The sequence below is a fragment of the Peromyscus eremicus genome, chromosome 17, assembly GCF_949786415.1.
Source record: "Peromyscus eremicus chromosome 17, PerEre_H2_v1, whole genome shotgun sequence".
NCBI classification, from domain to species: domain Eukaryota; kingdom Metazoa; phylum Chordata; class Mammalia; order Rodentia; family Cricetidae; genus Peromyscus; species Peromyscus eremicus.
Window position 1 is genome coordinate 52,725,960 of NC_081433.1, and position 24,845 is coordinate 52,750,804.

General features: G+C 41.9%; 1 protein-coding gene across 1 annotated transcript in view; it reads right to left on the bottom strand.

Moving 5' to 3' along the window:
- The window catches only part of Cpe (carboxypeptidase E), a 101,811-nt gene that overhangs the window by 10,449 nt on the left and 66,517 nt on the right, over window positions 1-24,845 (bottom strand). Inside the window, exons 2-5 of the mRNA XM_059244790.1 lie at window positions 20,672-20,868; window positions 18,769-18,936; window positions 4,726-4,843; window positions 2,321-2,503 (exon numbers count right to left, since the gene is read on the bottom strand). Coding sequence (XP_059100773.1) covers window positions 2,321-2,503; window positions 4,726-4,843; window positions 18,769-18,936; window positions 20,672-20,868 — 666 coding nt within the window. The remainder of the gene's footprint in view (window positions 1-2,320; window positions 2,504-4,725; window positions 4,844-18,768; window positions 18,937-20,671; window positions 20,869-24,845) is intronic.

The window sequence follows — 24,845 nt, forward strand, 5'->3', positions numbered from 1 at the left end:
GGTTATACCTCCAATCCTTCTAGACAGCGAAGAAACAGTGGAGCAGCCCAAGATGACCCCCTTCTCTGATGGAGGTGACTTTCCTGTCACTTATAATCTGGGCCCTTTACAGAGTGCGTCTGGCCAAGGCTAGAAGCGTCTCTCTGCTTCTGACTGGAGAAGTGATGCCTTAAGCTCCTGCCTAGACTCCCCACAATGATGGGCTGCAATCTGGAATTGTAAGCCAAATAAACTCTCCTTCCCCTGTGCTGTTTTTGGTCATGGTATTTGTCACAGCAATAGAAATTAAAATGATGACAGGGAGCTAAAGATCTTCCAAGCTTTCTTTGGATGTTTTCTGTGGGACATAATGATTGACTAATGTATTGCTATGTTTACTCTGAGTATTATCAGCTCTTTACTAATACATATTAGTCCATATTATGCAGGTGATACACTGCTTACTTAGTAAGTTTGTTCCAAAGAAATCACTGAAGAATTCTTTTTTAAACCTATTTGAATCCATCCTTGACGCCTGCTGGCATCTCACTTAGTGTTCTCCTGTCTCACCCAGCTCAGGCCTCCCTGTCTTGGGAATAGTGCCACCCACAACAGGCTGGATCTTCCCACATCAATAAACAATCAAGACAATCCTCACAGACTTGCCCACGGGCCAATGCGATCTAGATAGTCCCTCAATTGAGGCTCTCTTCTCAGGTGATTCTAGGTTATTCCAACTCTCTGTATTGTGAATAAAACCAGTATCTTGAGTCAAAGTGCAAAATTGCTTTCTAATATAAAGTGAAAATATATTACACTCCACCAGATGTATTTGAAGTACTCTAAATCTGACATAGACCATACTTCTCAAATTACGGGGGCGAGGGTGGGGAGATGTGCCAGATCTTATCTGTCCAAATACAAAATATGAGTAAAAACAGAAGAAACATGCTCTGGTGATCGGATGGCGGTCATGATAGAACTCTCATCCAGTGTCTGATGGAAGCGGATGCTGAGATCCACACGTGGGCCCCAGGTGGAGCTCTGGGAGTCCAATCAGCAAGAGAGAGAGGAGGGATTGTATGAACGAGAGATATTGAGACCGTGATTGGAAAAAGCACAGGGACAAATAGCCAAACTAGTGGAAAAGCATGAACTGTGAAACAATGACTGAGGAGCCCCCATGGAACTGGACCAGGCCCTCTGGATAAGTGAGACAGTTGATTAGCTTGAACTGTTTGGGAGGCCCCCAGGCAGTGGAGCCGGGACCTGTCCTTGGTGCATGAGCTGGCTTTTTGGAGCCTTGGGGCCTATGCTGGGACACTTTGCTCAGCCTTGGTGTAAGGAGGAGGGGACTGGACCTGCCTTGGCTGAGTCTACCAGGCTGGGCTGACTCCCCAGGGGAGACCTTGCCTTGGAGGAGGTGGGAACGGGGGGGGGGGGGGGGTGGATTTGGGGGGAGGTTTGGGAGGTGGGAGGAGAAAGGATGGGGGAATCCATGGCTGATATGTGAAATTAAGTCAATTGCAAAATAAAAACATTAAGAAAAAAACAGAAAAAACATGTACAATAGAAAACATGAACATGAACATTTTCTTAGGACACAATGAATCAGTATTTAAATTCTCTCTCTCTCTCTCTCTCTCTCTCTCTCTCTCTCTCTCTCTCTCTCTGTGTGTGTGTGTGTGTGTGTGTGTGTGTGTGTTTTGTTACCAAGTGAGAAGTGAGTCATAAAGAATGTTCCTTAAATTATTAATTACTTTATATTTATATTTTGCTCTTTATCTCTGGTCGAGGTTACACATCTTTTAGTGGCTGGGCAAATTCGGCATATACAAGTTCTGCAGAGTGTGCAGCAGTACAGGGGAGGCCCCAGGTGCTGTCCCAGCTGTCGGGAAGATGTGTCCCAACAGTCCCATCAATTAACTGGGAAGCAAGTATTCAAATACATGAGCTTCTGGAGGCCATTCTCATTCAAACCACGGCAAGGTCTGCTAAAGACTGTAGTATAGCCTCTAAAATGCACATTTGCTTACAATGAAAATCACCTAATATAAGGATGCTCTCTTACTGCAGAAGGCTGAGCCTGAAAAGTGGCTAGTTACCAATATTCAGTTTCTATTTTCCCAGTGTACTCCTTCAGATATCAGCACCCCAATTTTTAAATCAATAAAAACAAAACAATATATAGCAATCATTTTGCTGAGACAGATGTAAGTTCCATCTACTTTGTAACAACTGAGGAACAGTGAAAATTCTGTAGATGGAAATCACTCTCTGAGTCTACATGGTACTGAAAGGAAGCCGAGTTCACACAATCAGAGAGAAAAGGGAAACTCACCGCCCGGTACACTGTACCACGCACCACCATTGGTTGTTCCATCGACAAAACTGCTGTCATCATCATTCTTACGACAGGGAGGTCTATTGGGGTTGGACATGACTGGGTTGAAAGAAGAGTACGCTCGGGCCAAGCTTTGGAAAATGGCGTCATCAGGGCAGGAACTGTATTCATGAGCAGTACCTAGAAAACGAATTCACAAGATGGGAGAAACAGACAGCGACCAAGAACACTGCTTGTTTTCTGAAGAGTGTTGAGCTCCTGCTGACACAGCTTTTAGAAAGGTGAACGTTTTCAGGAAAGATGAAAGCTAAAGTATCAAACTTGTGTTTAGGGTGTACAACTTTCATCCCTAACACTAAAACATCAAGATTAGACAGAATGGCCTATGGCCATACCACCCTAAATGCCCCTGCCTCAGGGGCTAAGCAGGGTGGTGTCTGGTTAGTACTTGGGTGAGAGATTCGAGTGCATACTCTATTGAAAGCCTCATAGGAATAGATGATGAGGTCACAGTAGGCTGGACCCGAGAAGACAGAAATATTTCTATTAATAAAATTGTTTAGTTTACTAAGATGTTAGCTGGTAGGGCACAGTGCCTGTGACACCAGAATTTAGGGGATAATGGCAGAACGATCAGTAGTTCAAGGTCATCCTTGGCAACACAGTGAATTCTGGGCCAACTTGGGCTATGTGAGACTGTCTCAAAAAAAATGAAAAGTAATTTTAAAAATTTATCAGCAACAATTTTATAAGCATTATGAAGTATTGGCACACAGACATTTAATTTCAGATGTTTCTAAACTTTCCCTGTGGATGTTCTTTTGATACCCTGTATTCTCACTCATGTGTTATAAAATGTACCTGGCTGACAAGTTGTCCAGCTAACAGCAAACCACAGAATCTCAATGTGTATCTAACAGTGCTGTCTAATCCGACTTTCTTCAAATATGAGTTTTCAGTCCCTAAAACTACGATCCTGTATGAAGATCTTACCCTTCAGAGTTCTCTGAGAAGGGATCAAAGTGAGAACTTCTCTCTCTCACTTGCTTTGGCTAAAGCTTAACTGGAACACATTGAGAAAATTCAAATAGCACTTCACTTTTTTGACACTAGCAGAAGAGGACCCAAGGGCAGAAAGGTGAGAGCACCTATGTGTTGATTCCCATGGCCAGGGTGAAGCATCAGAGGCTGCCTCTCTTTATAAGCCATGTTGTACATGAATCTAGGTTGTAAAATATTAATTTAAGATGTGTTACATTTATTTAAGCTGTGGAACATTTGTTTCATGATACAATGATGTGTTGCATTCTTTTATGTTGCATTTGTTTAACTCTGTGAAGCTGTGTTACTGTGCCTGTCTAAAACACCTGATTGATCTAATAAAGAGCTGAACGGCTAATAGCAAGGCAGGAGAAAGGATAGGCAGGGCTGACAGGCAGAGAGAATAAAAGAGGAGGAAAAATCTGGGAGGAGAAGATCAAGGAGTAAGAAAAGAAGGGGCCAGCCACCCAACTACACAGCCAGACATGGAATAAGAAGGAAGGAAAGGATACAGAAATAGAGAATGATAAGAAAAGCTGGTGAGAAACAAGCCAAGCTAAGGCCAGGCATTCAGGAGAAAGAATAAGCCTCTGTGTATATTTATTTGGGAGCTGGGTGGCAGGCCCCCAAAAGAGACAAAGGGCTAAAAAAAAAAAATGGCATTCCAATGTGGGGCTAGAGTGAAAGAAAATCCAACAACAAATCTATCTGATGCCTGTATGTGATCAATTTTACTGAAGGCTAGGACTGACTTTACAGTGATTCTCAGCCTTTTTAGGCTGTGACCCTCATGTTGTGGTGACCCCCCCCCAACAAAATAAAATTATTTCGTTGCTACTTCATAACTGTAATTTTGGTATTGTGATGAATTGGAATGTAAATATCTGATATGCAGGATATCTGATACAGGACCCCAAAGGAGTCATGACCCACAGGTTGAGAATGACTATTCTAGGACTTCCATTTTCTCCCCTTCTCCTCTCTAAGAGTTAGGTAAGTTCCTGTTTTCCTCCCCTACCCACCCCCAAAAAAGAAAAAAGCATTACAAGCCTCTTCTGATGCTTACCTCTCTGTGCCAGTACCATGTGAAACAGCAGGAGATGCTTATAAATGCAAGCATTTATGTGGGCTGGCTCCCTAATAGAGTATGAGACATAATGGCACATACCTAGTATAATGCCAGCACTTGGAAGGCTGAATCAGGAGAACTGCAAGTTCAAAGCCATCTCAGATGGCTGAGTAGGATTTTGTTTTAAAGAACAAAACAACAACAATCAAAAGAATAGTATAGAAATCATGTTGTCACTCTTAACTTGAACCTGCAGGCCTTAAGCTGTTTAGAGGAGAGGGGGACTACCTACCACTCCTTGTCTCATCATATGGATAATTGGCCACAAGGTCTCCTCCATGCAGATTGGCCGAGAGCACAAAGGGAATGTCCATAATCCAGTGGATGACAGCCTTGGTCTCCGGGGCCAGCTGTGTCAAAGAGTAAAGAACACATGAATCAGAAGCTGATAATTGCCATTGGTGACATCACAGAAAAGCCAAACAAAGTACCAGAAACTGCTCATAATTCAAATATGTTTGGGTTGACTTCGTGGGGCAGAGGGGTGGGAGTTTGCCTAGGAACAACACTCAACATTCCCAGACTTGTTATGAAAAATATTTCTGTCATGTTTAAATTTCCTTAAAAGTTCTACTTTGGGAAAATGTATTTTTCTCTCTCTCTCTCTCTCTTTGGGTTTGGAAATAACATACAAATCACATTGGCGCCCCTTCCTCAGTTTGCTATGGCCCATACAGCCTTATGAACAATCCTTAGCAAATCAAGAAAAGCCTGCTGAACCACAGAATGATGCTTTTCCTCCTTGGTGGCTCAAACACAAAGCAAATTTTATTTCCCATTATTTCCTTCAACTACTTCAGACATCGTGTTTATGAAAGAAAATAGATGGAGTCCAATTCAGAGCTGACCACAAAAATGTCAGTTTACTTTGGAATGAGCATCTTAAACTTTAAACAGAAGCACAAGTTTCAGGAATTCATGCTGTCTTTTCAATGATTCATGATCTTTCTTGGAAGTAAATAAAAAGAAGAAATTCATAACAAAGAATCTGGAGCAAAAAAAAAAAATCCAACTTGATTTTTTTTATGTGATGAGCCCTTAACAGCAAGTAGACAGACCTCAGAACTCTAAGCACTCTGATGAAAAGGGAAGGTTTTACTGAGATGTGGTCTGTCCTGCTTTTTTGGGACAGAAAATCTAGCTGCATCATGTGTTATATTTTTTTATTTCTGTGCCAGTTGTGGATTATTCCTTTACATTGTGTGAAGATATGTCACTGTGATTGGTTTAATAAAAAGCTAAATGGCCAATAGCTAGGCAGGATTTTGGGGGCAGAGAGAACACTGGGAAAAAGAAGGCAGAGTCGCCAACCAGAGGCAGAGGAAGGAAGACATGCAGGACAAGAGCTAAAAGCCACGAGCCACGCAGCAGCACATAGATGAATAGAAATGGATTAATTTAAGTTAGAAGAGCTAGTTAGAAACAAGTCTAAGATATCAGCCAAGCTCTCATAATTAATAATAATTCTCTGTGCCATGATTTCGGAGCTGGCTGGCAGGACAGGAAAAGACTTCCTACAAATGGTGTCCAATGTCCAGGCACATATTTCTACATAAGACCTGAGAGAAAGTTTTGTTTCTTGTTTTTTTTTTTAAAAAAAAAAGGTTTCAAACATACAAAAACAGAGCCAAATACAGTTCCCTAGTCCTGAAGTCTCTCATGCAGGCCAAGATATAGAGATGCGACTCTCAGCCACTGCCTCCAGGCTTGAGCTACCAGCACGCCATGAGCTAAGCTTTGTGACTATTAAAGATTTTGTTCATGAAGACAGAAAAGGTTACAGATACACAGTAAAGCAAGTCCAGACAGAAAAAAAAAACAACCTCTAAACAGTTTACAGTGTGTTTAACAATATGTGAAAGTTTAAAAAAAAAAGAAAAGAAAAAGGATATAGTCATAAAATAAATAAATATTTTAAAAATAATAAAGTCTTTAAAGAAAGAGTAAAGTAATAAAAAAAGGATAAGTCATGTAAAGATGGGAAATACACAGGGAGTCTGGATCCTGTATGTTATTGTGTTGTCTTTGAACTTTTTGATGCTGATGAACAAACAATAGCTATTGAGAGACACTGGATTATGGAAACTACAAAATTAAACTAATCTATATATATTTTTTAAATATCTTAACTTCAAAATAGAAGTCAAAAAATATGTTGCATTGGAGAAGAGGTTATGCTTTTGTTTCCACAGAAAATGAAAGACTGTGGATTGATTCAAGGTTAAAGAGGATCTGGTTTGATTGGGGGAGACCTCCTGAAAATCCTGCCTACAAACATAAAGAAATAAATCTAGAAAAACTACAAGATAGGCGACATATTTTACCTCTTTGAACATAAAACTAAAAATTATCTTTGGCTGGCTTGTGTACAACACACAGTCTATACTTGTATTAATGCAGATATGTAGGTTAGCTTTAAAAGTTTATGTATCTTCAGAGCAAGGGGATCAGATACCAATGAAAACAGGTGGCCCAGGTAATCCAGCCTCTCAGAGTGCCTCTTTTGCAGTTTCCTCAGAGTTCTACATTCAGAACAGCTTCAAGGCTACTGGCTGAGATGGTCCAGCCTCACAGACTATTCTAGTCAAGACTTGACCTTTAGCCTAATTTTCTTAGGGTCCCTTAAAGGTACCAGCAACCCCGGATAACAGAAAACAGTCTAGAGAACACAATGCCCACATTCCTAAGAGGTGGGGTGGGTGGTTTTTGGTCATTTGGTGGACTATGGGTGTTTGCCATTGTTTAGGAGGTTGGTTACAAATTGTTATAGGTCATGGTCAAAAAATACTAAACAAAGGAGACTAGATTCAGAGGTCTCTTTGTGAAGAGAAAAAAGGGAGGTATGGTATAAAAATAATGAGATAAAAGGGTGGATTGTTGAATCTATTTTTGAATAACTACTAATCTCAAATATTCTACATTGGTATGGATTTTTGTATATTGATACAAATTTAAGATTATTTTGTTAGAACATACTATACATACATGTAAACTCTCGTTTAAGATATTGTACCTATGCAGCTCATTTAACAATGTAATGTAAATTTCTAGTCCTTGAAAGTTATTATTATAAACTATTTAGGATAATAAAGAATGCAGGTTAGTAGATATATAGGGATATAGATATAAATATAAAACAATCAAACTTATAGTCGTGTTAGGTGAGTTTTCACGGTTAAACAGATATACTTAGATAGATAGATGGTCTTCAAACACTTCAAAGACCAATAAAATATGACATTTAAGATGTTTAATAACCTGAAGCTTTTCATGACAGTGAGACATGTCTGCTCCTGGCAGCACCAACTTACTTCAGAGAAGATAATGGGCATTGAAGAAACTCCATATGGACTTTGCTTTTAATGTGGCAAAACTAGCCACTTGGGCTAGAACCTGCCGTTACCTTGAGTGCTGACAGCATGCTGTACAAACTCAACAAGCAGAACACAAAACAAAATGACTGTTGAACTTTACCAAGATAAGGCAGGACAGTCCTTCAAAATACTTGCTTCATAGAAAAGTTTGTCAGACATTCAGCAGGACACACAGGAAAGTGACTGCTGAACTTTGCCAAGACTAGGTGGGACAGTCCTTCAAATTTTTCATAGAAGAATCTGCCAGATATTGTAAGCCTGTAGGCTGAAGATTGGATGTCCCAGTGTTGCAGAGGAAACTTGGTGATCATCCAGGCAGCCAGATGTCTGCCATTTCTGTAGGTTTGGAAGTGGCTTGTACTGCACTTCCTGTTTACTCAGATAATATCTCCTTCTGGGATCTTTGATGGAGTTGAAGACTAGTTATAGTTGCAGTTTTCCTCAGTTATAATAGAAGCAAATTAGATACAGAGCTTTGGATTCATCAAGATAGAATGAATAATGGAGTATTTTCTCCAAATATGCCAAATACAAATAGACTGGACATTGTATATGCAATTCTTCTCTGATAATTGTTCTTATAGTTTGTAGTTTTATTGTGTTAGAGTTAAAATCTTTTCTTTTTATTTAGACAAAAAGAGGAAATGTTGTGGATAATCCTTTACACTACGTGAAGATATGTCACTGTGATTGGTTTAATAAGAAGCTAAATGGCCAATACCTCGGCAGGATTTTCAAGGCAGAGAGAATGCTAGGAAGAAGAAGGCAAAGTCACCAGCCAGATGGAGAGGAAGCATGACATGTAGGAGCTGAGGTAATAAGCCATGAGCCACATGGCAGCATGTAAATTAATAGAAATGGGTTAATTTAAGTTATAAGAGCTACTTAGGAACAAGCCTTACCTATAGGCTGAGCTTTTATAATTAATAATAAGTCTCCATGTTGTGATTTGGGAGCTGGTAGGTGGGACAGATTAAAAACTTCCTACACGTACTGTTTATGACCAGGTCTTGCACACAGCTTTTTTATTGAGCACTGCACCATTCTCACTAGGTAGGCAGAAACTCGTTGCTGTTTCATAGAGCAGAGTGCAAAGACCAAGTGCTGTTAAGTAACATATACATCCAAGTTTATATAGCCAAGAATTCAAACCCAGGCTACAAAGTTTAGGGACCACACTGACTTTAGATTATCAGCTGTTCAGTATTAAATGTATTCTGATTTCCACATAGGCTGTCCATACTTGTGAGAAAGTGCAATTTAGAAGGTGCCAAAGGACATTTATACAGGACTAATAAGTTCTGGTGCTCCACACACAGCAGGATAACTCTGTCCTACAATTTATTTTGTTTACAAAGACATAGAAGAGGGCTGGAGGGGTGGCTCAGAGGTCAGGAAGAAGCACTTATTGCTTTTTCAGAGAACCTGGGTTTAGTGCCCAGTGCCCATCTTGGGCAGCTTACAACCTCCTGGATTCTGCAGACACTACGTGCATGACACACCTACTGCTAACATTTTGCTCTAGATATGACAACTTGACACAAGCTAAAGCCATTTGAGAGGAAGGAACCTCAATTGAGAAAATGCCTCCATAAGACTCCACTGTAGGCAAGCCTGTAGGGCATTTTCTTAATTCATGGTGGATCGGGGATCCAGCTCACTGTGGATAGGGCCACTTGTGGCCTGGTGGTCCTGGGTTCTATAAGAAAGCAGGCTGAGCAAGCCATGAGGAGCAAGCCAATAAGCAGCACCCTCCATGGCCTCTGTATCAGCTCTTGCCTCCTGGTCCCTGCCCTGTCCTGACTTCCTTTCATGATGTGTTAGCCAAATAAACCTTTTCTTCCCCAAGTTGCTTTGGTCATAGTGTTTCCTCACAATAGTCACCCTAATTAGGATACATTTCATATACCTCCTTTGAGGTTTTCTCACAATCCATTTATTACTTTATTTTTGAGACAGGGTTTCACTCAGGCCAGGAACTCACTTCATTGCTGATGATGACTTTGAACTTCTGATCCTCCTACCTCTACTTCCCAAGTGCTGGGCTTACAAGCATGCCAGGTTTGTGCAATGTTGGGGATCAAACCCAAGGCTTACACACCCTTGACAAGCAGTCTATCAACTGTACTACATCTTATAAAATATTTACACCTAAGGCATATTTTAAATGTGATCACTTATATGTGTGGGGTTTTTTCTTGCTTGCATACAGATAACAAATAATGTTTTGTCAATGAATACCTTTCTAAAATAGACTTAGTGGATGAAATTTACTGGAGCACAAGCAAGACAAAGAACTCCCATTCTCCCTCACTCATGGATCCTACATGAATTTTTAGAGTACTGTGTATAAAAATACTTTAAAGATCCGGGTGGTGGTGGCGCACGCCTTTAATCCCAGCACTCGGGAGGCAGAGGCAGGTGGATCTCTGTGAGTTCGAGGCCAGCCTGGTCTACAGAGCGAGATCCAGGAAAAGGCGCAAAGCTACACAGAGAAACCCTGTCTCAAAAAACCAAAAAAAAAAAAAAAAATACTTTAAAGAACACACACCAACATATGAACAGGGATCACTGAACACTACAGCACTTGGGTTATTTTCCTTCTTATTTACACCTGCCTCGTCCTTTGTTTGTAACAATAGATTCATTTCAAAACTTAAAACTTTAAAGAATCTGTTTTGTAACAAGCTCAGATCTAGTCCTGAACACACAAAGTCTCCTGCAGCTGTTAGAATTTTCCATCAGCTCTCTTACTCTATCTGCCCTATGGCTAATACGCATGTCACTGTTTTCAATAGCAAGCAAGTAAGTCTCACGATTGGTCAAATTAGAGAGGCGTTCTCTTTGACTTGGAATGGTCTTTCAGCTTGACTAAATGCTGAGAGTCCCAGGGTACCGTGGTTATCTGTCTAACTGATCCTTTCTGTGGAGCACCCTGAAAAGCAAGAGCCTGAAAAACATCACAGAAATGTTAGTGTCTTCTCTTCAAAAGTCCTATAAATGTGCTAACAAGATGGCTCAGAGGGCAAGGGGAGGTGAGCAAGCTTGCTGCTGAGCATGATAATCTGAGTTTATCCAAAGGACACACAAGGCAGAAGCAGAGGACTGACTCCCAAAGGCGTCTTCTGACCTCCATGCACACATGTAAGCCCCCCCCCACACACACACAAATAAGTAAGTTAATATAATTTTTAAAACTTCTGGACCTTTTCCATTTTAAAGACTTCAAGTAGAGCTCAATGACATGTTCTATAATTAGATGGCTTTGGCATTTAAAATATGCTAAAGCTGTATTTGTCCAGATTCCCTCTCAACTCCAGCCATTAAAGAAAAGCATAACACTAATAAATTATCGGATGTATTTTAAGCCCTGCTGTTTTCAAGCAATTCAGGCCAAGGCCCACATGCTGAGCTCAAGTAACCATGGAGGCAGCCAGGCAGTGAAGACCAGGGCCAGATGAGAGATGACTTAGAAGAAAAACTCTGGGAAGCAGGTGGAGACTTTCATTCCCAGAGTCTCAGAAGAACGTGAGAGTGTCCATCTCTGGTGGATGGATATAGGGACATGGCAGCATCTGTAGGCTTCCTCGGGAAAGAGGAGGGCTTTTTTCTGACATTTTACTGTCATACACAGACCCCAAAGACCCTGAGTCTTTAGGCAGAAAATTCTACATCCTTAAGCCATGATTTCTGACACACAGAACAAAATTAGCCTTGAAAATGAAAATCTTCTTTAAGGGGTGAAGATAAGATACTATGTTGAAAAAATGGGAACTTGGAAATGAGAACTGCATAAGACCATTAATCAAATACTCACTCTGAGTCTAAATGCAGTGTCAATCTTACTGTCAAAAGGGAAGAGGAACAAGAACCAGACACAGGCATTATGTTTCTTAGTTACTTTTCTATTGCTGTGATGAGACACCACGACTAAGGCAACTTAGAGAAGAAAGAGTTTACTTCGGTCTTACAGTTCCACAGAGTTAGAGTCCATGATCAACACGGTAGGGAACACAGCTGCAGGCAGGCATGGCCCCTAGTGACACTCTCCTCCAACAAGGGTACACCTCCTAATGCCCAAACAGTTCCACCAACTGAGGACCAGGTATTCAAATACATGAGTCCATGAGGCATGTTCTCGTTCAAACCACTAAAGATTCACCATTACAAATAAATCTTGTTTATATCGCAGGTAACGAATTAAAGTTGAATTTTTGCATTGTTCTCTTTAATATAAAAGTGGCATTGAAAGCTCTCATTAAAAAGTACATAGGCATGTCTTTTTTTTAAAGATTCATTTTTATTTGTAATCATGTGTACCTGTGGCTATGCACACATGAGGCCAGAAGAGGGTATCATCAGATCCCATCAAGCTGGTGTGACAGATGGTTGTGAGGTGCCCCACATGGAACCTGGGAACCAAACTCAGGTCTTCCATAAGAGCAGCAAGTGCTCTCGACCACTGAGCCCTCTCCCCAGGCCCCATTGGCATTTCTCCATAAGAATGCCCAAAGCAAAAGTATACAAACACCATATGGCAATCATGCAGGCATGAAACAGGCTTAACTAGAGATAGCAACAGCCAGACTGGCTAGAAACAATCTCATCTGCACCAAGTTGCTGATCAGACTTCCTGTGAACAGGAGATTTTCACAGTTCTTCTGTGACGGGTAATAGGAATTATTTCACTCCTTTCTCAGAGTTAACAGGCATCTTAATGCACGTACTAGAGAAAGTGTGTGGGCAAATAACAGAGCCCAGCACCTACAGTTTCCTTTGGGGCTTATTCCTTATGGCTGCTCTCTTTCCACCCAGCCTTACTGCCTCCCAGCTCTTTCTTTTCCTGAAAGCAGTTTTCAAGATGAGAAACTATACAGACATCTGTGATTCAGAAGGAAGTTTGTCGCTTAAGTACCAGACGCTGCCAGAATCCTCCTCCACACATAGCCCTTGTCTCAGACTAGCGCCCCTGCTGAGCTCAGCCTGTATCCTAAATACAGAATCCTAGCACAGAACTTTGGGTCAAAAACCTGAAACTCTCCACCTCCTGGGGCCTCCTCTGGTGTCTCCACACAGGATGCATGCCTGTCTGAGCTCCAGGTGTTGATTTTCATGGGCTCCACTTTTCAGATATGACAATTCGCGGGTGAGCCTGATTTGCACTTTCTCACATTAGGCCCTCAGCCTACTTCATGTCAAGCTCAGATATGAATCATAGCAGGCAACCAACTGTCTGAAGTCAAAGGGTAAACAACTCCAGAAACAAACAACTGTGGTATCACCCATACAGCTCTATATAAGAACAGCCGCTGCAACATAGTCACAGAACACAAGGAAAGTCTAGGAGGAGCTGGCTCAGAGCAGAAGATCAAAAGGGGGAAGGGACTCGGAGGGAAGGGGACAGTTAGAACAGCAGCCCAATATGAAGACTGTATTATCAGCAAATGGTACATTTGGGAGTATGACTAGAGTAGACGGACCACCAGAGCCAGCTTAGGGAGTAAGTCAGCCAGCAGCCTCAGTGTCCACAGGGCATCTGAAGGGTCCTGAAGCTGTAATGAGATTGTAAGATCCCACTTTCCAAAATCTCACTTAGGGAAGTCCTAGAAGTCACTGATCCGACAGGGCTGACACAGCAGCACTTGAAGATAGAAGTAGGAGGATTTTAAAGGCAAGGCCAGCCTTGGCTACATAGCAAGACCCTACCCATAGCAAAACCCAAAATAAGTAAATAAAGAAAGACAATAAGAAAGAACAGGAGACCACGGGGCTGAACTAAGCCAGGGAATGAGGTGGGAATGGCAGTCAGTGATTTGATCTAACATCTAGCATCAAATCCCTGGGATATTAGAGCCAATTGCTGATGAGTAGTGATGAGACCAGAAGTCAAAACTTTGATGGTAGGGATGAAGGAAAAACAAAAGCTGTTCTGAGGGAAAATATTTGTTTCTAGACCCTAGCTGAGCTTAGGATCCTAGCTACCACCTGATAAGGGGACCCAGTGAACAAGTGAAACAGAAAAGCAGGAGTTCCCTGGAGGTCTGGAAGGAATTGGATGTGTGGAGCTGGAGAATCTCATATAGCAGCTGACCGGGACAGTTCGGGGAAGGATGTATGTGCTGAAAGTAGGTAAACATAATGCAGGATGCCGGTGAAGGTTATGTCTCATCCAAGACAGAGTAAGGAAAGAAACTCAGTGGATTTGAGGAGCAATAGAATTGGTAGGTGATGTGGAATTTTACAGGTATAAATTCCACAAGCCGTGCATGTGAGACCCTGGTGCCGGGGACAGCATATAACTGCCAGCAGAGATTGGAGAAAAGGGGACCCGAGATTGTAGACTGCTGTGGATATCGCTCTGTATAAATAAAATGCTGATTGGCCAGTAGCCAGGCAGGAAGTATAGATGGGACAGGCAGAGAGGAGAATTCTAGGAAGTGGAAGGCTGAGGCAGAGAGACGCTGCCAGTCGCCACAATGAGAAGCAGATGTTAAGATACCGGTAAGCCACGAGCCATGTGGCAACTTATAGACTAATAGAAATGGGTTAATTTAAGATAGAAGAACTAGATAACAAGAAGCCTGCCATGGCCACACAGTTTATAAGTAATATAAGTCTCTGTGTGTTTACTTGGTTGGGTCTGAGCAGCTGTGGGACTGGCGGGTGAGAGAGATTTATACTGACAGTGGGCCAGGCAGGACCAGGAAAACTCTAGCTACAAATGGCACCCAACAGGTTAGCAAGAGTTTCCACCTAAAACCTGAGAAAAAAAGATTCTAAAACGGAGCTAAAAATAGCTTCCTAGTTGTCTCTCTCAAGTTAGTGGCAGCCTGTGTGTTTGAGCTACTCTATGGCGGGTTTGTGGCCTGCGTGCAGACTTGACCTATGCTATGTTGTTACACAGAGGTGTCTCCAAGCTGTGCACTATGCTGTGTGTTGGATATAGTTTTTGCTAGTTTTTTTTTTTTTAAAAAAGAGGTTTCTGGGCTACACGCTGCTTTGATAAAAGCATAGACCCACTGTTTCTAAGAGTTGATGGCTCCCAGAGCTGGCCATAAACGTACCACCACCATGTTGGGAAGCTGAGGTGGGTGGAGCCAGCAGCCACAGCACTGTTTCAGTCTTACAATGCTACAGTTAAAAACAATAGATTCAGGCCAGGCGGTGGTGGCTCATGCCTTTAATCCCAGCACTTGGGAGGCAGAGCCAGGCGGATCTCTGTGAGTTCGAGGCCAGCCTGGACTACCAAGTGAGTTCCAGGAAAGGCGCAAAGCTACACAGAGAAACCCTGTCTCAAAAAACCGAAAAAAAAAAAAAAATAATAGATTCACAATAAGACAGATTCAGATGGAACAAGACTTTAAATGGTTTACAATGTGTGTAAAAATGTACGTAGGCTTGGAAGAGAGAGAAAAAGGAATATATACACTTATATAAAGAAATAGATAGTTTTTAAAAATAAAGTCTTTAAAGAGACAGTAAAGGTAGTATAAAAAAATAAGCCACGTAAAGATGGATAATACACAGAGAATCTGGTTTGTGTTGTCTTTGGGATTTTTAACTTCAGAAAAACATTTGATTGTAAAAGCTGTTGAGTTAAGCCAATATGGATATTTTAAAGATACCTTGACTTCAAAATTTGGATCTAAGGATATGTTGCTTTGGAAAGGAGGCTCTGCATTTGTTTTCACAGAAAGCCAGAGGCTATGGATTTGTTCCAGATTAAGATACATCAGGTTTGACCAGCCAAGACCCCTTGAAAGGTCTCTGATGACACCATGGCCCAGATGATCCAACATCCAAAATCAACTTCAAGGCAACTGGCTCAGAGAATACAGCCTCACAGACTACTCCACTCAGGACTTGACCATAATCCTAAAATTTTCTTTGTGTCCCCATAAAAATACAGCACCCTCATCCAGCAGGAAGTAGTAAGAGAAGCTATGCCCAAATTCCCAAATATACCAAGCTGGCTTTGGAGATGGAATTGGCTCACTCCTTCTCTAAACCCAAACATATTGCTAAAAAAAAAAAAAAAAAAAAAAAAGGTTGAGAGATTCTTTTGTCCCATATCAGAAGAGCCCTCTGGTGTGGGACAGAGAAAAACCAATAATTTTGTTTAAAACAGGTGGATTATAAATGCAATCTCTTTCTAAAGAAAAAAAAGAGGGATAGTATAGATATGGTAGGATGAAAGGATAGATTAATGAACCTACATTTAAGGAGCAACAACTTGTTTGAAATGTTTTACATTGCTATGGATTTTAGTTTATTGATACAAATTTAAAGTTAATTTTGTTATACTATATATATATTTCTATTCTCATTTAAGTTATTATGTTTATGTAACTCATTTAGATTGTAATGGATAATTAAGAAATACAGATTAATAATTAGTCTTCTATGATAGTCAAACTTATAGTCATGTTAAGTTTTCTAGGTATACATAGATATATTTCAGATAGATAGGTAATCTTCAAATACTTCAAAGACCTACAGAATATGACATTTAAAAATTTAGACTTTCTGGACAATGAGACATGTCTGCTCCTGGCAGCACCAATTTACTTCAGAGAGGACGGAGGAACTTTGGATGACTGTCCAGGCTACCAGCTGTCTCTGTCTACTCTCACAAGACTCCTGAAAGTTACTTGCGCCCGTCTCTCATTTCTCAGGTAATAGTATGTCCTTCTGAGGTCTTTGATGTAGTTGAAGACTAGATAGTTATAATGTTCCTTAGTTATGATAAAAGATAAGTTAGATATGAAACTTTAGACTCACAAATATAGGATAGATAGGATATCTTCTTTAATTTTACCAAATACAAATAGACTAGATATTATAAATAGACTAGATAGTGTAACTGTAATTCTTGCTTGATAATTGTTTTTTTATATGTAATTTTACTATGTGAAAGTTAAAACCTTCCTTTAAAAAAAAAAGAAAAGGGGAAATGCTGTGGATATCGTTCTGTATAAATAAAATGCTGATTGGCCAATAGCCAGGCAGGAAGTATAGGTGGGACAAGCAGAGAGGAGAATTCTGGGAAGTGGAAGGCTGAGGCAAAAAGGACACTGCCAGCCGCCATGATGAGAAGCAGATGTTAAGATACTGGTAAGCCATGAGCCACGTGGCAACTTATAGACTAATAGAAATGGGTTAATTTAAGATATAAGAACAGCTAGCAAGAAGCCTGAGCCATTAGGCCAAACAGTTTAAATAATATAAGCATCTGTGTGTTTACTTTATAAGTGGGCTGTTGGACTGCCGGGGCTTGGTGGGACCCAGAGAGACAACTCTAGCTACAGTGGACCATCAACCCTCTGTGCGTTCCCCTCCGGATCTTCTGCTTAGCATGCCTCTAGAGGGCCAAGGCAGAAATGCCTATGTGTCCCAAGGTCATGCTTTATGGCATGCACGTGTTATGTCCTTCTCCATATACCTACTTCTTATAATACTAGTCTTTTTCTTCTATCTGATCTTCATGTTCTGTGTTCCTAGATCAATGGTGATTTCTGTGATACGGGAAAGGAGTGAAGTAAATTTCACAGGAAATTATACAGAGATGATCACCCAGGCTGGGGTTAAAACAGTTATGTAGTTCATGGGAAAGAACCTGCAACCTGGGGAAGATTTTCAGGCTTGGATAAACTGTACCGAACGTGTGGTCAACTATAGCACATGGTATGATGTGTATCAACACACTGTACTCAAATTGGCCATGATGAATAATTCAGTTTCTGAGGATACTCCAAAGGCATTGTGTAAAACTTGAGACCCTAAGGGGTACTGGCTGAAGACTGTGGATGGAGTAACATATAGATGGGATGACAAACTAAAAGTGTGGGAACCTAGAATAGGAGGTAAATGGTGGCCTCCACCAAGAAAAGGAGATGGCAGCTTTAATGCTGATACTTTGATTCCTCCTGGAGGAGTGTGGAGACAATGTGGCAGTGGTTGAAGTGATTGCTGCAAGCTTTATTGGGTTCCTAGATTAAAAAGAGCTGCCAGAAAAGGTGAGCTTCCTTTCATGGAAGCTCTGAAAATTGGATCAGGTCTTCCTTGGAATTGTTGGGATATAGAAGGACAGAAGTTGCTGACTTGCAGGAACAGATTTCTTGTCTGGGGTCATTGTAGCCCACCAGTCATGGGGCTTGGTGTTTGCAGAGGGCTGAGGAGGAACTTAGGCAGCTGCAGGGGTCTTGAGTTCGGAGCAGACTGTGTGAGAAGGAAATGACTGTCTGCTACATTGACCACTTTTCTTATTTTTACCTTTTTTGCAAAATTGTGTGTTGCTAGCCAAGTGCTCAGAAGATTGTATAATTGTTAATAATAAAAATAGATTATGCTTGCTTTGGTGTTAAGTCTGTGATAGTTCCTGTGTTTAGTAAAGGATGATGAAGAATATATTGGTGATTTTCTAAGAATAACCTTTGGAATCATGAGAACATTTTGTATTGGGTGATTTCTCCTTTTTTTCTGTTTCCCTTTGCTTATGATAATAAAAGACTGAGGCCACCAGGGCAAAAGCAGAAGCTAAAGGAAGCTAAAGAAACTGCAGCAAAGAAGCTACACAGCAACTGCAGAAGCCCGAAGTGACTTGTCAGCTTGCAGGGAGCACTGTCTCTGAGTCGTTACTGCGCCTTCCAGGTATCCCATCCTTCAGACCCCCGAAATTGCTGAGGCTGGTCCCTGGCACCCCGAGAAAGCTGTGCATGTGAGACCCAAGGAAAGCCGTGTATGTGAGACCCGAGGAAAGCCTTGCATGTAGGACCCCGGGAAAGCCATGCATGTGAGACCTGGGGAAAGCCGTGCATGCAGGACCCAAGGAAAGCCATGCATGTGAGACCCCGGGGGAAAGCTGTGCATGTGAGACCCAGGGAAAGTCATGCCTGTGCTACCTTTGCATTTTGATCCACAATTTTCTTCAGATTCTTCAGCAGATGGTTGTTGGGACCGCCTTCTTTCTCATTAACATACACGATCCTGTCCAGGTCCGGGAAGTTCCGGTTCAGGTCTATTCCCTGGGCGTTGCTGCGGCCTACGAACCAATCCTTCAGCTCACCTGGCTAAGAAAGACAACAGAACAGCCATCGACACTTAGCTCCAACTGTCAATACCTACTTCAGGTCCCCATCATTGCTCTCAAAAATATTTTACTGAGGTTATCTATTACAATCTCCTCCCACACTGCTGTGTTCACTCATGAAGGTGCCCAGTTTAAAATATTTGTTATAAGCATTTTGAAAAAAAAAAGTATTTCAATGAATGATTTTTTTTAATTACTAACAATTATGTATAAGAGACGTTTACCAGATTTCAATAAATGTTGGTACAAACTCACTGATCATAGGTGACCTCTTTAAAATCACACTGTCAACCATTAGAATTAAGTAAAATTGCCTCTGTGAATCACAGCAGCCTGATTTTTAAATATACTAAATAATAAATAATACTAGGATCTTAAGATAAATTGGACATGAGTCTCTTATGTGTTAATAGCTCCTACGCCTCTTACAGGCTTCTTTAAAAAGATGCCTTCTGGCCGGGCAGAGGTGGCAGTGCACGCCTTTAATCCCAGCACTCGGGAGACAGAGCCAGACAGATCTCTGTGAGTTCAAGGCCAGCCTGTTCTACAGAGCAAGATCCAGGATAGGCATCAAAACTACACAGAAAAACCCTGTCTCAAAAAAAATTTAAAAAAAAAATTGTTTCAAAATCTAGATAAAACATTCTAAAAGTCTTTAAGATTAAAAAAAATCAGCATGAGAGGTGATAAATATGTTTAGAATGTTTGTTATACATGTATCAAAACTTTACACCATAAACGGCATATACAACAACTATGTCCCCCAATCTTGTGCAATCAAAATGGAAACACACATATACTCTCTTACAAAGCCGTTAGTGCCAGATACAGTGGCGCATGCCTTTAATCCTAGCACTCAGGAGGCAGAAGCAGGAGGACCTCTGTGAGTTCAAGGACACCCTGATCTACATAGCAAGTTCCAGGACACCTGGGAAACATAGTGAGACCCTGTCTCAAAAAGAAAGCCATTGGTTCTTATCCTGACACTTAAAATGTATAAATTTATTTTTATTATAAACATGAAGAACTTGTTTTGTTTTGTTTTCTGTACTAGTCCTTCCTAAAAGCAGTAATTAAACCTCTGTAAAATACTGATCCAGTCAGGAGTCATTCTTCCTTCATTCCAGCAGAGAGCGCTATGACACCAGTTCACCCAGCTACAGGCCATGGCAGTAGACATTGTTTACAGTGATTCTCAGCCTTCCTAGTGCTGCGGCCCTTTAATACAGTTCCTCCTGCCGTGGTGACCCCCAGCCATAAAATCATATTCAGTACTACTTCATAACTGTAACTTGCTACTGTCATGAATCATAATGTAAATATCTCTGTTTCCCGATGGTCTTAGGCAACCCCTGTGAAAGGGTCAGTGAACCTCAAGGGGGTTGCAACCCACAGGTTGAGAACCACTGCTTTAGAAGCAAATTTGCCTGGTCACCACTATAGATGAATCGATATTATTTATTTAACAGTCCAGCAAAACATAAAGTAGTAACTTATTTACAAACTTTCTCAGCAAAGCTTCTGCTAAAGAAACATATCCTTTACGGTGTTAACTTTTTTGTTACCAGCAAGTTCTTACAGTTGGACTATGTCCCTCTCAGACTCTCTGTGATCTCTGTGCTTTTATGATGGCGTTATGGATAGACACATACACGTGTACTAATATATCAGAAAGATGAAGAGGACGGGCCACATCCACCCTGCCAGACACTCACCTGAGATGCCGCCTTCTCAAAGCCGTCGGGGTTCAAGGAGGGCATGATATGAATTCGGGTGCTGTGGATCAGGTTGACAATGGTCTCATTCCCTTTCTGGTACTCGTTACACAGGTACTGGGCCAAGAAAATGAGCAGTTCTCGTCCAACTGCTTCGTTACCGTGCATGTTCCCAATGTATTTAAACTCGGGTTCACCTAGAAAACCAAAAACAGATGGGGAGAGGTATTTCCTATGTCAACAAAGAGAAGGCAGACGACACACGTGCTGTGCCGGTTGGTTTTTATCAACTTGACACAAACTTAGAGGTATCTGGGAGGAGGGAATCTCAGTGGAGAAACTGCTTCCATAAGACCGGCTGATAAGCAAATCTGCAGAACATTTTCTTGTTTAAAGATTGATGTGGGAGCGCCCAGCTCACCGATGTACCACCCCTGGGAAGTTGGTCCTCAACGGTACAAGGTTGAGCAAGCCATGGTGCCCAAGCCAGTAAAGCAGCACATCTCTGTGGCCTCTGCTTTAGTTCCCATCTCCATAGACCTGCCTTGACCTTGCCCTGGCTTCCTTTGATGGTGGACAGTAATGATAAAGTGTCAGCCAAACACACACACACACACACACACACACACACACACACACACACACACTGCTTTTGGCCATGATCTTTCTCACACCAATAGAAAAGAAACTAAGACAAAATATATATTATGTATTTATTAATTTATCATGAATAACCCTCTAAAAAGGAAGTCTAAGGAATCTGCCCGGGGTGTTAGAGCTAGCCAGACACCTATGACTCCATCCTTCAGTTCCCTCTCCCTGCTGACTACCTCCTGCAAATTGTGTCCACACACAGTTCCAGTGTGAACACCTCACACCTGGTGTGACTGAATTAGGAAACACGGTCATCAAGGAAGAAATTAAGGTTCAATGGAGTCCAAGATTCTTGCTGAATTAGACCTGTTATCCTTATAGGAACATAGGACCCCAGAACTCTCTCTCCTCTCTGAGGAGAGACGCTGTGAGGCCCCAGAAGGGGGTATCGGCCTATATGCCAGGAAGAGAGTCCCAACCACAAACCAGTTCTGCCACACCTTGACCTTAGGTTTCTAGCCTCCAAAACCCAGGGAGGGAATGATGTCTGTTGTTTAAGGCACTGGTGCAGTCTTCTGTGCTGGCAGTTTAACCAGGCCCACGGACTAATACTGATAAGATACTCTGTGCCCTAGTTGGCTGTACACTGCACTTTGTTTTCTTACATACTCCTCAGCAAACATCTTAGAGAGAAATATCGTTACCCGTCTCCTATCTGCAGATAGATAAACTGAAATCCACACTGCTTAAGAAACCTGACCGTGACTGTACAGCCTATGAGACCAGAATTCAAATCCTGGCCTTCTGCAGTAGTTAAAAGTCTATTCTCTCTCTCTCTCCCTCTCTCTCTCTCTCTCTCTCTCTCTCTCTCTCTCTCTCTCTCTCTCCCTCCCTCCCTCCCTCCCTCCCTCCCTCCCTCCCCTGAGTCATAAAGATTAAAAGGAGACAGACTGTGTGGGATCAAACCCCGGTACCAGTTCGTACTGGCTGACCTTCTGTAAGTCATTTCAGCTCTCATTTTTCTCTGCTTCCTCATCTTAAAAATAGAGGAAACAACAGAGAAGATCAGATAAGAAATAATTACCCAGCATAATATGGGAGACAGATATTTCTATTATCATCATGGCACAAATGAAGGCCAAAGACAGAAGTATTGCTGGAAGACTCTGAAATGGAATGCAGTTGCCCATTTCTGCTGTTCTCGGTTATATTCTGGGAGGAGTCATGACTTGTCAGAGCACCATGGCCAAGTGGTCTTCCCTAATCCTGCCCGTCTGCTCCTTTCTGCATCTTCTGCCTCAATTTCTGCAGTGGAAAGAATTTTCCTACTATAAAAATCACAAGGACTGCTCCTCTGGATATTAAAAGAGACATCGCAATCTCTCTCTCTCTCTCTCTCTCTCTCTCTCTCTCTCTCTCTCTCTCTCTCTCTCTCTCTCTGTCAGGTATGTATTCCACAAATATCCTTTGACTAGGATTTCAGACCATCTGACTGCAGTGACTCCTCACTGTGCAAGCCTGCTCCTGTGTGTCCTCCTGTGTTCTCCTCCTGAGTCTATGCTAATCTTAATCTAAGGATCAGGTAGGAAATGGGTCAGTGCTATTTATAGCCAGCTCATTCTGTTGTCCTTTGAGGAAGAGCCTATAACTAAACTACCTGCTAGGGACTGGTCTAGGGACATGGGGGAAGATAAGAAGGATGGAAGATGTTCCCCTTGCTTCTGGCCTTACGCTACACCTGTTTTTCTTTCTGTGGAAAGTGTGCACTTGCTACCTCCCCTTACTGTGTGCAACATCTGCACCTGACACCTTCCCTTACTGTGGGTAACAACATCTGCACCTGACACCTTCCCTTACTGTGTGTAACAACATCTGCACCTGACACCTTGCCTTACTGTGGGTAACATCTGCACCTGACACCTTCCCTTACTGTGGGTAACAACATCTGCACCTGACACCCTCCCTTACTGTGGGTAACAACATCTGCACCTGACACCTTCCCTTACTGTGTGTAACATCTGCACTTGCTACCTTCCTTTACTGTGTGTAACATCTGGTTGGGGCACAGAAGAAACTGCTGCAGGGAGAAGGGAGGACAAAAAAGAATAGAGATAAGAGAATGGAGAGAGAAGAGAGGGGAAGAGAGACAGAGAGAGGAGAGGGCAAGATGGAAGTAGAGAGATGAAGGAATGGAGATCAGAAGACAGGAAGGAGGGGAGAAAGAAGATGGAGAACAGGGGGAGAGATGAGATAATACAGACATGGATGGTAGAGAGGGGAGAGGCTGGAGAGCGAAAGGAGAAACCAAATTGAGAGAGAAGAGACAATGAGGAGAGACGAGGGGATAGGGAGAGGATGGAGAAGGAGGAAAGGATGAAAAGCTATAAGCTGTGTGAGAAGACTGTGGGAGGAACCCTGGTCCTCACCCTAGCACCATCTGAAGCTTCACATCACTGGGAGGGGTGAGTTTGTCCCACATCTCAAAGAGAGGATGACTACACTGAATTTTTCAGTTCATTCTCTGGGTTTCAGTTTTTCATCACTTAAAGGAGAAATATTAAATTCACATCGCTTCGCCAAATTGTCCCCATCTGCTTCAGCCGGGCAGTTTATTTTGCAGTTGAACACAAAATGCTTTGGTACTGAGCACATTCTCTTCAGTTCTGCCAAGGGCATCACCGTTCCCTGTTCCACACTTGCTTGTATCTCCTGATTTCTTGGTCCAAAAAAAAAAAAAAAAAAAGGAAAAGGAAAAGAAATGCACTATGGTTTCTAGTTTTCATCTGTGCAGGAGATTCCTCTCACGCCAACTCTCCCCCAAATGTCTATTATGTTTGTGAGTAGATAAAACCACGCTTTGGGTGACAGCGTTGTCATAGTGATAAAAATACAGTGCAAGAGAAGGAAAGTTACCTCTGACCCCAGAGACAAACTGGACCACTACACAATGGCAGAAACAGGGTATGAAAAGCTCAATTCTTGTGAAAGCCTGCTGACATGACTTATGAGATGGAGAGGAGCCCCGATGCGTAGATAGAACATCTGTTGGATAGCATGTAAGTTTCCTCATAGGAGAGACTACAGGGGACCCAGCAGCAAATCAAACAGGAAATAAAAAAATCCCTAAATTCAAGGAATGTGGGGTTTGAGGCCACAGCTGTATGTATGAACTATGTCAGAGGTGAAGCGATGTTGCAGGAATGTTGGATACACCCTGATCCTGCTTGGAGATTCTAAACCACACTATTCCTCTGGCCTCTTTGGCCTCTTCCCAGCTCTGGTCCCACCTAAAGCCAGGGTGAAGCTTTTGTTAAGAAATAACTTTTCATTATTATTGTTGTCCATATGTCTCTCTGTGTGTGTACGATGTGTGGGGACCACAGTAAATGTGTGGAGGTCAAAGGACAACTCTGTGGAGTCAGTTCTCTCCTTCCACCTTCACATGGGACCAGGGATTGAACCCAGGTCATTGAGTTTGTGAAGCAAACACCTTACCTGTTAGGTCATCTTACTGACCCAAGTTATCTCTTAAAAACCCATCAATAGCTGCCCATTTTCTTCTGGTGTGAATAGCAAAGTT